At 44.2% G+C, this 12,500-nt stretch overlaps 1 protein-coding gene across 1 annotated transcript in view; it reads right to left on the reverse strand.

Annotated features, from left to right (window-relative positions):
- ablim2 (actin binding LIM protein family, member 2) overlaps positions 1–12,500 on the reverse strand; it is an 81,340-nt gene that overhangs the window by 32,224 nt on the left and 36,616 nt on the right. The window contains exons 4-6 of the mRNA XM_038975964.1: positions 5,408–5,520; positions 4,692–4,818; positions 2,701–2,794 (exon numbers count right to left, since the gene is read on the reverse strand). Coding sequence (XP_038831892.1) covers positions 2,701–2,794; positions 4,692–4,818; positions 5,408–5,520 — 334 coding nt within the window. The remainder of the gene's footprint in view (positions 1–2,700; positions 2,795–4,691; positions 4,819–5,407; positions 5,521–12,500) is intronic.

Below are 12,500 nucleotides of genomic sequence, written 5' to 3' on the forward strand. Positions count from 1 at the left end.
ATCTCTGTCTGCTGTAGAGGTCGACCGATTAATCGGAATGGCCGATTAATTAGGGCCGATTTCAACTTTTCATAACAATCGGAAATCGGTATTTTTGGACACCGATTTGGCCAATATTTTGTTTAACTTTATTTAATTTTTATATAACTAGGCAAGTCAGTTAAGAACACATTCTTATTTTCAATGACGGCCTAGGAACGGTAGGTAAACTGCCTCGTTCAGGGGCAGAACGACAGATTTTTACCTTGTCAGCTCAATCTTGCAACATTACAGTTAACTAGTCCAACGCTCGAACCACCTGAATACATTGCACTCCACGAGGAGCCTGCCTGTTACGCGAATGCAGTAAGCCAAGGTAAGTTGCTAGCTAGCATTAAACTTATCTTATAAAAAACTCATTTCGTGGCTGTGGGAAGGAGTTATACTGTTACACTGGCAATACTAAAGTGCCTATAAGAACATCCAATAGTCAAATACAAATGGTATAGAGAGAAATAGTCCTATAATTCCTATAATAACTACAACCTAAAACTTCTTACCTGGGAATATTGAAGACTCATGTTAAAAGGAACCACCAGCTTTCATATGTTCTCAAGTTCTGAGCAAGGAACTTAAACGTTAGCTTTCTTACATGGCACATATTGCACTTTTACTTTCTTCTCCAACACTTTGTTTTTGCATTATTTAAACCAAATTGAACATGTTTCATTATTTATTTGAGGCGAAATTAATTTTATTGATGTATTATATTAAGTTAAAATAAGTGTTCATTCAGTATTGCTGTAATTGTCATTATTACAAATACATTTTAAAAAACCGTCCGATTAATCGGTACTGGCTTTTTTGGTCCTCCAATAATCGGTATCGGTATCGGCGTTGAAAAATCATAATCGCTCGACCTCTAGTCTGCTGATCCTGCTTTGAAGGGGGGGGGGTTGCAGCTGGTTTGCTAAACCGCCTTGAGGAAGCCACACTTCCCTAGCGCAATGAAATCACACATTGTTGTGCAGCAGCCCTGTGACACACACAAACAAAAACGTACCCTCCACACCCCGCCCCCGCAAACGCCTCACAGCTATTCAGTTGCGACTGATTTGATTGAGGTTGGCAGGCCGCAGCGGCTGGACTACATACCCGGCACAATTACATACAGGCCTACTGTGTGTCTCTTATGTGTTCTATGTGATGATGTAATGCTATGCAAGATGAAAGAGACAAGAGCGCTCATTCTATTTCTTATGCTTCTTATGTTTCTCGCCGGTCTTTCAAAGCCTGGCAACCGGATACGTGTTTATGAAAGGAGAGCGTGTGAGAGAGAATGAGAGAGAGGTGAGAGAGAAAGAGAGGGATGTGAGAGAGCAGGAGCGGGATAAGGGGGGATCATTGTTTGCGCTTCCATAATTGTGTCCTAGTCAATGAGGGTTACAGGGAGTGTGGCCAAGACCCCCTCTTAGAGCTAGGGCCTACCCCTGTTACCCTATTTCCCTCCCCGCTGAGAGAGTATCCTGTGACCCTCCAGTCCACCGGTGTAAAACGAGCCCCTTTTTCACTGAGGTCATCTCTCTCTCTCTCTCTCTCTCTCTCTCTCTCTCTCTCTCTCTCTCTCTCTCTCTCTCTCTCTCTCTCTCTCTCTCTCTCTCTCTCTCTCTCTCTCTCTCTCTCTCTCTCTCTCTCTCTCTCTCTCTCTCTCTCTCTCTCTCTCTCTCTCTCTCTCTCGACAGTAACTCTGTTCATTACTTTCAGAGGTAAATACAGTACATTACAGTTAGGGATGTAACGAACGCGCTTCTGTTTCCAAAACCTTGATCTATTTCCAGTCAACATTATGTGATCGAATAGCATTGTCTTATCTTACATGAATAATATTTTGAGGTATGTGTTTTGGTTGGCATATTTTCTACCACAGCGGTATTCAGCAATGGATCCCTTCAAGTCTTGTTTATGCGACAGAGAAGATTCTAGTAAAGAGAGTGGTGTGCATGCTGAGAGATGAGAGAGATGCCAGTAAAGCCCTTTAAACTGAATTGAATTGAATTGAGAGAGAGGGAGAGACAGCAAAATGCAGAGCAAGAGAGGGGGAGAGTGGAAGGTGTCAAAGCCATTAGCCCAGAGAAAGAGAGAGGGAATGAGGGAATACCCAGGAGGGAGAGATGGACTGTCCTAAACATGCAGCCATAGATACTGGATATCTGTAGTCTAGTCTCACAGGACGACAGGCTAACGTGGCTTAGGTATCGCCTAGACATTGATCTAAGGTCAGTTTAGCGTTTCTCCCACTAATGGTTGAGGTTACGATTGGAAGAAGGTAAGCCGATCCTAGATCTGTGCCAATGGCACACGCCTACCTGGAGTCTTACTGTCACAGACGTGGCAGAGACGCAACACTGTGAACGCTAACGGATTGGAAACGTGTCTGTGGAAAGAGTGAGTAACCGTACTGAGGGGTATAAATCGAACAGTGGCAAGACCACGGGGACGTAGACACTGGGGGAAACGTTGTTGTGTGTATTCATTAACGCGTGGCTCCACAACAAGATCCACGTGTCCTGCTAGTTATACAGTTCCATCCATATACGACAGCTGAGAACGTTTTGGCTTTGAAGACATGAGGTGGTGCTTCGTACCTCCATTCCACACATCTGTCTTTCCATCCCGCCGTTCGCAGACAAAAGTGACATATAGGTGTTATAAGAGTCCTACCTCCAGTACTTTCCCAGTGATGTACTTCTTGCAGCTGTCACACTGGATGCCGTACATGGCATGGTAGTCCACCTCGCAGTAGGGGATCCCATCCCTAGTACAACACACACACACACACACATCAGAGATCCCCGTCAGCTTTTAATACATACTCTGTCACCTTCGGACACTTCGGACAGCTGCTATCGGAGAGAAAGAGAGAGAGTGACACAAACCGATACAGACGAGAGCTATCTTGAATTGCGGTGTAATACATGTCACATATCAGGTCAAACATCGTCTGGAACTGTTAAAATGGATGGAAACCCAAGAGAGGGAAGTTATCCCGAAATGGCACCCTATTTTCCCTGTATAGTGTACTACTATTGACCAGGGCCCATAGGGCGCTACTTGGGACCCACACAGAGACTAGGAAAGAATTGTGAGCACCAAGAAAAGATAATTGCTCACTCACTCTCTCGCTCCACTGTTTTTGTTCCCTATATGGTGCACTACTTTTGACCGGGCCCAGGGCCCACAGGGTCAAAGATAGTGCACTATGTAGGGGATAGGGTGCCATTTGGGACGCCGCCTGGATGGGTGAGAGGTGTGGTTCGGAAGGGACAGGTGTTGGGGTGGGGTGTGGTGCTCCTGAAGTGGTGTTAAGGCCTGGGGAACTGGCTGTTGTGAGGTTGGTCCAACGAAATGACCGCCTTTTGTGTCCCTTTGATATTTTAAGTAGAAATTGTACACCAATATTGAAAGCCCGTTATATTAAATGAAGTGCCCTTTAATATGGATCACATGGAGAATTCAATCAATCAGATTTTTTGTATGAATAAAGACTTGCCAAAGTGGCAAAATTCAACATTTTGTCATGTCACTCTGTGCACCCTCTGTGACTCACAGGAAGATTTTAACCCACTTAACCCCAAAAAGTTTCCACCATCATTATAAGCCCTAGTTATTTTGCGGCTTTGACATAGTCATTTCTGAAGAAGATAATTGATTTCATGGGATTAGTGATTCATTTATGCCTGTCCCTCATTCTAAGGTCAACCCTGTTACGTGAACTGAACTCTCGTTTCAATATGGTGAAACAGTGAACATCTAATAGTCAAATCATAGTGGAAAAGCTGGTGAGCTGGTTCTACCCTTTTCGGCCATTTTCCGGTGTTTTATGGTGGAAAACTGAGCGGGTCAAGCATGTTACCCATCGATAGACAGGCTCGAAATGTTTTACAATAGAACCATTTTTGTGAAGCTTGCATTCAACTGCCACTCCCTGTTTCACACAACACGGGTCCATTCTCCCTGTCACGAGGGGATCTGTAGCTGATTTAAGATGAGTTCGTCCACCCTGTTACAGTCAACTCTGTTACGGTCAACCCTGTTACGGTCAACCCTGTTACAGTCAACCCTGTTACAGTCAACCCTGTTACAGTCAACCCTGTTACAGTCAACCCTGTTACAGTACAGTCAACCCTGTTACGGTCAACCCTGTTACAGTCAACCCTGTTACAGTCAACCCTGTTACAGTCAACCCTGTTACAGTCAACCCTGTTACAGTCAACCCTGTTACAGTACAGTCAACCCTGTTACGGTCAACCCTGTTACAGTCAACCCTGTTACAGTCAACCCTGTTACAGTCAACCCTGTTACAGTCAACCCTGTTACAGTCAACCCTGTTACAGTCAACCCTGTTACGGTCAACCCTGTTACGGTCAACCCTGTTACAGTACAGTCAACCCTGTTACGGTCAACCCTGTTACGGCCAACCCTGTTACGGCCAACCCTGTTACGGCCAACCCTGTTACGGTCAACCCTGTTACGGTCAAACCTGTTACTTTTGAGATGGGAAAAGGTGTTATTTATGAAGTTGAGCATGTGCTCCTTATGACAGAGTGTTCAAATGAGATGAAATCAACAGGTTTTCTTGACCAAGCTACACTTTTCACAAGGTGGAGCAACCCTGTGGCGTTGAGGTGGTGTTAAGGTCACGAGGGACTCACTTGCTGATGTACTCAGCGTTGAGCACCTTGTTGCACACCTTACACTTGAAGCAGCCCAGGTGCCAGTGTTTGTCCAGCGCTACCAGGGACTGCTCGTTCTTAAACTCCTTCCCACAGCCACAGCAGTCTACATGGGGGAGAAGGCGGGGGGGGGGGGGGGGGGGGACAGAGAGAGAGGGGAGAGAGAGAGAGAGAGAGAGAGTCAGAGAGAGAGAGAGAGAGAGAGAGAGAGAGAGAGAGAGAGTCAGAGAGAGAGAGAGAGAGAGAGTCAGAGAGAGAGAGAGAGAGAGAGTGAGTCAGAGAGAGAGAGACAGAGAGAGAGGGGTGAGAGAGAGAGAGAGAGAGAGAGAGAGAGAGAGAGAGAGAGAGAGAGAGAGAGTCAGAGAGAGAGAGAGAGAGAGAGAGAGAGAGAGAGAGAGAGAGAGAGAGAGAGAGTCAGAGAGAGAGAGAGAGAGAGAGAGAGAGTGAGTCAGAGAGAGAGAGACAGAGAGAGAGACAGGGAGAGGGGGCGAGGGAAAGAGAGATAAGGGAATGGGAGAGAAAGACACAGGCATAAATATGTAGAGATTTATCAGGAGGAGAGAAGGAAACAGACTGGAAAGTGATAGGAAGTGAAGGAGCAAGAGATACAGTATATACTGTATAGGCTATGTAGAATGAGGGAGAGTGATAGTGAGATATAAAAGATGAGGATGTGTAGTGTAGTGGTGACTTACTGTGGACAGCCTGTATGGGAGCAGGGCTGTTGGCAGGCAGGGGCTGTGTACAGTTTTGGCAGATACACTCTTTACCGTTAAACGTCACGCGGTCACCGGCAGGGAACGGCTGTCTATCGATTAACAGACAACACACGGCACCGTCAGTTCACAACACAAGTAAGACGTCACAACAGCACAGAGATTCAGGTCACCAAACAGAATGCACTATCTTCGTGTAACGCTTATGTGCTTTTGCTTGTGTTTTACCTGTATGTGTGAAATGTCCATTACGTCAGATTATACGAGATGTAGCCCAGAACACAAATAATGAAGTCACTTCCATACATAACTTCCTAGAAGGGTGCAGTATTACTGAAAAATCCATTGTCTGTCACTACACTGCAGAATTAAAAGTGACAGGCAAACGTCTCCATATAAACCGCAACACTTAGAATGCTAATTAAGGCTTCATGAAATGAGCATCAACAAAAAAAAATTGTCTTGCTTTCACTCCATTTTGGCTGTCATTTCTACTTTCTTTTACGAAGGGCGGCATTTTCGGGCCACAGAATGCAAGGGTGACATCAATCGTGGGCAAAAAGAAAAGAACAATGGCTCAGGGGCAAAACAGACGCTACCAGACATGGCTTTTATGAGTTCTTTTCCGGAACAGAAATGAAACAAATGATACTGGCGTGATGTGATAAGACACTCGTATACCTGGGGAATAAACATGTCCGTCAATAACGATCCCTCATATGCAGATAATGAGTTATATGATCTAGCTAGTTTGCTAGCTATAGCCAGTCAGTGACGTTTACCTGTCACCTAAGACAGATTGTCAGCGGGTTTCGTGTTGCCTTAGGTGAATCGAATCAAATCCAATTGTATTAGTCACATGCGCCGAATACAACAGGTGTAGACCTTACAGTGAAATGCTTACTTACAAGCCCCTAACCAACAATGCAGTTTAAAAAAAATACAAATAAGAATAAGAAATAAAAGGAGCAAGTAATTAAAGAAGTCAGTGAGAGCTGATATAATGCTGTGTTTATCACCCACTGCTCTATGCAACACCCCCACGGAGAAAGCACTGGTATCTAGGACTACACTGTCACACTGTCACACTGTCACAGCCAGACTAACTGGAAGGTCAAAAAAAGACACATGCACATGCGCAAGAACGTGGACAAGTGGACACACTCACAATCACACATACACACTTTCATACACCCCCCCCCCCCCCCCCCCACGATATTGACACTGTCACACTGTCACAGCCAGGCTACTGAGGTTCAGGAGTAAGGAGGCAGACCCCCCCCCCCCCCTCCCCCCCACACACACACACACACACACACACACACACACACACACACACACACACACACACACACACACACACACACACACACACACACACACATACTGCTGTGAAGTCTGGACTAACAATGTGCTCTCAGGCCAAGCCACAGACAACACCTCAAACTCTGCAGGAGTCGATATATCTCTCTCTCTCGCTCTCTCAGTTCAATTCCAATGGCTTTATTGGCATGGGAAACACGTGTTTACATTGCCAAAGCAAGTGAAATAGATCATGAACAAAAGTCAAATAAACAATTAGAAACAAACAGAAAACATTACACTCACAAAATGTTTCAAAAGAATTGAGACATTTCAAATGTTACGGTGTGGCTACAGTAATATACAGTGTTGTAACCATGTGCAAATAGTTGAAGTACAAAAGGGAAAATAAATAAACAGAAATATAGGTTGTATTTACAATGGTGTTTGTTCTGAACTGGTTGCCCTTTTCTTGTGGCAACAGGTCACACATATTGCTGCTGTGATGGCACTGTGGTATTTCACCCAGTAGATATGGGAGTTTATTAAAATTTGATTTGTTTTCTAATTCTTTGTGGGTCTGTGTAATCTGAGAGAAATATGTGTCTCTAATGTGGTCATTCATTTGGCAGGAGGTTAGGAAGTGCAGCTCAGTTTCCATCTCATTGTGTGGGCAGTGTGCACATAGCCTGTCTTCTCTCGAGACCCAGATCTGCCTACAGCAGCCTCTCTCAATAGCAAGGCTATGCTCACTGAGTCTGTACATAGTCAAAGCTTCCCTTCATTTTGGGTCAGTCACAGTGGTCAGGTAGTCTGTAAAAAAAAAAATATTGTTTTAATGTAACCTTTATTTGACTAGGCAAGTCAGTGAAGAACAAATTCATATTTACAATGACGGGCCTACCCCGGCCAAACCCGGACGACGCTGGGCCAATTGTGCGACTCCATATGGGACTACCAATCACGGCCGGATGTGATACAGCCTGGATTCGAACCAGGGACTGTAGTGACACCTCTTGCACTGAGATGCAGTGCCATAGACCGCCTGCGCCACTTGGGAGCCCTAATAGGGCCAAATGGCATCCCAGTGTCCTCAGTTTTTTGGTTAATTCTTTCCAACGTGTCAAGTAGTTCTCTTTTTGTTTTGTCATGATTTGGTTGGGTCTAATTGTGTTGCTGTCCTGGGGCTCTGTGGGGTCTGTTTGTGTTTGTGATCAGAGCCCCAGGCTCAGCTTGCGTAGGGGCTCTCCTTCGCCTGCTTTGAGGAGAACACAGTGCCAGCAACGCGGCCCGCTCCCAAAGACAGTGGGCTCTCGTTCTCCGTGGCCGACGTGAGTAAGACATTTAAGCGTGTAAACCCTCGCAAGGCTGCCGGCCCAGACGGCATTCCGCGTCCTAAAAGCATGCGCAGACTAGCTGGCTGGAGTGTTCACGGACATATTCAATCTCTCCCTATCCCAGTTTGCTGTCCCCACTTGCTTTAAGATGTCCACCATTGTTCCTGTACCCAAGAAAGGTACCTGAACTAAATGACCATCGCCCCGTAGCACTTACTTCTGTCATCATGAAGTGCTTTGAGAGTCTAGTTAAGGATCATATCACCTCTACCTTACCTGACACCCTAGACCCACTTCAATTTGCTTACCGCTCCAATAGATCCACAGACAATTGCCATCGGACTGCACACTGCCCTATCCCATCTGGACAAGAGGAATACCTAGGTCAGAATGCTGTTCATTGACTATAGCTCAGCCTTCAACACCATAGTACCCTCCAAGCTCATCATTAAGCTCGGAGCCCTGGGTCTGAACCCTGCCCTGTGCAGCTAATAGTGGACTTCAGGAAACAGCAGAGGGAGTACACCCCTATCCACATCGACGGGACCGCAGCGGAGAAGGTAGAAATCTTCAAGTTCCTCGGTGTACACATCACTGACAATCTGAAATGGTCCACCCACATAGACAGCGTGGTGAAGAAGGCGCAACAGAGCCTCTTCAACCTCAGCAGGCTGAAGAAATTTGGCTTGGCCCCTAAGACCCTCACAAACTTTTACAGATGCACAATTGAGAGCATCCTGTCGGGCTGTATCACCGCCTGGTACGGCAACTGCACCGCCTGCAACCGCAGGGCCGTCTAGAGGGTGGTGCGCTCTGCACAACGCATCACCGGGGGCAAACTACCTGCCCTCCAGGACAACTACAGCACCCGATGTCACAGGAAGGCCAAAAAGATCCTCAAGGACATCAACCACCCGAGCCACAGCCACGGCCTGTTCACCCCGCTATCATCCAAATGGCGAGGTCAGTACAGGTTCATCAAAGCTGGGACAGAGAGACTGAAAAACAGCTTCTATCTCAAGGCCATCAGACTGTTAAATAGCCATCACTAGCAGGCTACCACACGGTTACTCAACCCTGCACCTTAGAGGCTGCTGCCCTATATACATAGACATGTAATCACTGGCCACTTTAATAATGGAACACTTGTCACTTTAATAATGTTTACATACTGCTTTACTCATCTCATATGTATATACTTTATTCTATCGTATTTTAGTCAATGCCACTCCGACACTGATCGTCCTAATATTTATATATTTCTTAATTCCATTATTTTACATTTACATTTGTGTATTGTTGTGAATTGTTAGATACCACTGCACTGTTGGAGCTAGGAACACAAGCATTTTGCTACACCCGCAATAACACATACCGAATCTTTTATGGATTTTGATCATTAGCGGGTATCGTCCTAATTCTGTTCTGCAATCATTATTTGGTGTTTTGCGTTGCACAAGGAGGATGTTTTTGCAGAATTCTCAATTTGGTGTTTATCCTATTTTCTGAATTCTTGATTTGTGAGCAGGCCCCAGAAGTATTTTTAGCCAGATCCTAATTGGGATCCTAATTTTGATGGCATAGAAGGCCCGTTACCTATGGCGCTGATGTTTAGGCCGAGGTAGGTATCGTTTTTTGTGTGCTCTAGGGCAACGGTGTCTAGATGGATTTTGTATTTGTAGTTCTGCGAACTGAACCTTTTTTGGAACACCATTATTTTTGTCTTACTGAGATTTACTGTCAGGGCCCAGGTCTGACAGAATCTGTGCAGAATATCTAGGTACTGCTGTATGCCCTCCTTGGTTGGGGACAGAGGCACCAGATCATCAGCAAACAGTAGACATTTGACTTCAGACTCTAGTAGGGTGATGCCGGGTGCGGCAGACTGTTTTAGTGCCCTCGCCAATTAGTTTATATAAATGTTGAAAAGGGTGGGGCTCAAGCTGCATCCCTGTCTCACCCCATTAACTAACACTAGAGAGAGAGAGAGAGAGAGAGAGAGAGAGAGAGAGAGAGAGAGAGAGAGAGAGAGAGAGAGAGAGAGAGAGAGAGAGAGAGAGAGAGAGAGAGAGAGAGAGAGAGAGAGAGAGAGAGAGAGAGAGAGAGAGAGAGAGAGATAACAGGCTAGAATTGGATTTAGGGGATGACAGGGGAGAGGACGGAAACGGATAATGCTAGCCTCAGGGATAATACAGTGTCTCCTTTGTGCGAGAGCAAGGGGAAATGCTAGCGTTACCATATTTTATATCAGAACGGTGGAATAAAGGACAGATACATTTAGAATGTGTCTGGTTTTGAAGTCCTAAAATGATGAGTAGAGAGAGAGAGAGAGAGAGAGAGAACAGAGAGAGAGAGAGACAGAGAGACAGAGAGACAGAGACAGAGAGACAGAGAGACAGAGAGAGAGAGACAGAGAGAGAGAGATAGAGAGAAAGAGAGAGAGAGACAGAGACAAAGACAGAGAGAGAGAGACAGAGAGAGAGAGAGAGAGACAGAGACAAAGACAGAGAGAGAGAGACAGAGACAGATACAAATACAATCTCTCCTGGACAACTTTTTAGCCTTAACATTCTCCTTCAGCAATGAAGGTGTAAATTTGGCCGTTAGAAACATAAACTTTATATTTGACAAATTAGCCTCCTTGGCTAATCTAAAGAAGCATAAGAGCAAACCAAAAATAACAGATAATGAAAAATGGTTTGATAATGATTGCAAAAATCTAAGAAAGTCATTGAGAAATATATCTAATCAAAAACACAGAGAACCAGACAACAAAAATATACGCCTTCAATATGGGGAAACACTGAAGCAATACAAACGCACCCTAAGAACAAAAAAGGAACAGCACATTAGAAATCAGCTGGTTGGAATCGAGGAATCCATAGAATCAAACCACTTCTGGGAGAATTGGAATAAATTAAACAAACCTCATCATGAGGAATTGGCTATCCAAAATGGGGATATGTGGAGAAATCACTTTGCAAACCTCTACAGCAATATAACAAAGAGCCCAGAACAAAAAGATATACAAGAAAAATTACAAATCCTTGAATTAGCAGTCAAAGACTATCAGAATCCTGTAGATACCCCAATTACAGAAGAAGAATTATTGGAAAAACTATGCAATCTCCAACCCAAAAAGGCCTGTGGTGCTGATGGTATTTTAAATGAAATGATCAAATATACAGACCACAAATTCAAATTGGCAATACTCAAACTCTTCAACATTATCCTCACTGCAGGTATTTTCCCCGATATTTGGAACCAGGGATTGATCACACCAATCTATAAAAATGGAGACAAATTTGACCCAAATAATTACAGAGGAATTTGCGTTAACAGCAACTTGGGGAAAATTCTCTGCAGTATTATAAATAGCAGACTACATCATTTCCTTGACGAACACAACGTCCTGAGCAGAAGCCAGATTGGATTTCTAAAAAATTATCGTACAACAGACCACATTTACACCCTCCACACTCTAATTGATAAACAAGTTAACCAAAACAAAGGCAAAATCTACTCGTGTTTTGTAGATTTCAAGAAAGCATTTGATTCAATTTGGCACGAAGGTCTTTTTTATAAACTAATAGAAAGTGGTATTGGAGGGAAAACATATGATTTTATTAAATCAATGTACACTAAAAACAAATGTGCGGTTAAAATTGGCAACAAGCAAACAGACTTCTTCTCTCAGGGGCGGGGAGTGAAACAGGGCTGCCCAATAAGTCCAACATTATTTAACATCTACATTAATGAATTGGCAAAAACATTAGAAGAATCGGCAGCACCTGGTATCACCCTACACAACACTGAAATCAAGTGTCTGCTGTACGCAGATGACCTGGTGCTGCTGTCTCCCACTAAAGAGGGGTTACAGCAGCACCTAGATCATCTTCACAGGTTCTGTCAGACCTGGGCTCTGACCGTTAACCTAAAAAAAACAAATATAATGATATTCCAAAAAAGGTCGGGAAATAAGGATGACAAATATAAATTCTATTTGGACACAGTTCTATTAGAACACACCAAAAACTACACATATCTAGGACTAAATATGAGCAACACAGGTAGCTTTCACATGGCTGTGAATGAGCTGAGAGACAAAGCAAGAAGAGCATTTTATGCCATTAAAAGGAACATCAAAATTGAAATTCCAATTAGAATCTGGCTCAAAATTTTTCAATCAGTTATAGAACCAATTGCTCTATATGGCAGTGAAGTATGGGGTCCACTCTCTAATAATGAATTTACTAAATGGGACAAACATCCAACTGAAATATTGCATGCAGAGTTTTGCAAGACTGTATTGCAAGTACAAAGAAAAACTCCAAATAACGCATGTAGGGCAGAATTGGGCCAATACCCCCTCCTCATTCGAATAGAAAAAAGAGCCATCAAATTTTACAACCATCTAAAAACAAGTGACCCTA

Source organism: Salvelinus namaycush, chromosome 36 (genome assembly GCF_016432855.1).
Source record: "Salvelinus namaycush isolate Seneca chromosome 36, SaNama_1.0, whole genome shotgun sequence".
Taxonomy (NCBI): Eukaryota; Metazoa; Chordata; class Actinopteri; order Salmoniformes; family Salmonidae; genus Salvelinus; species Salvelinus namaycush.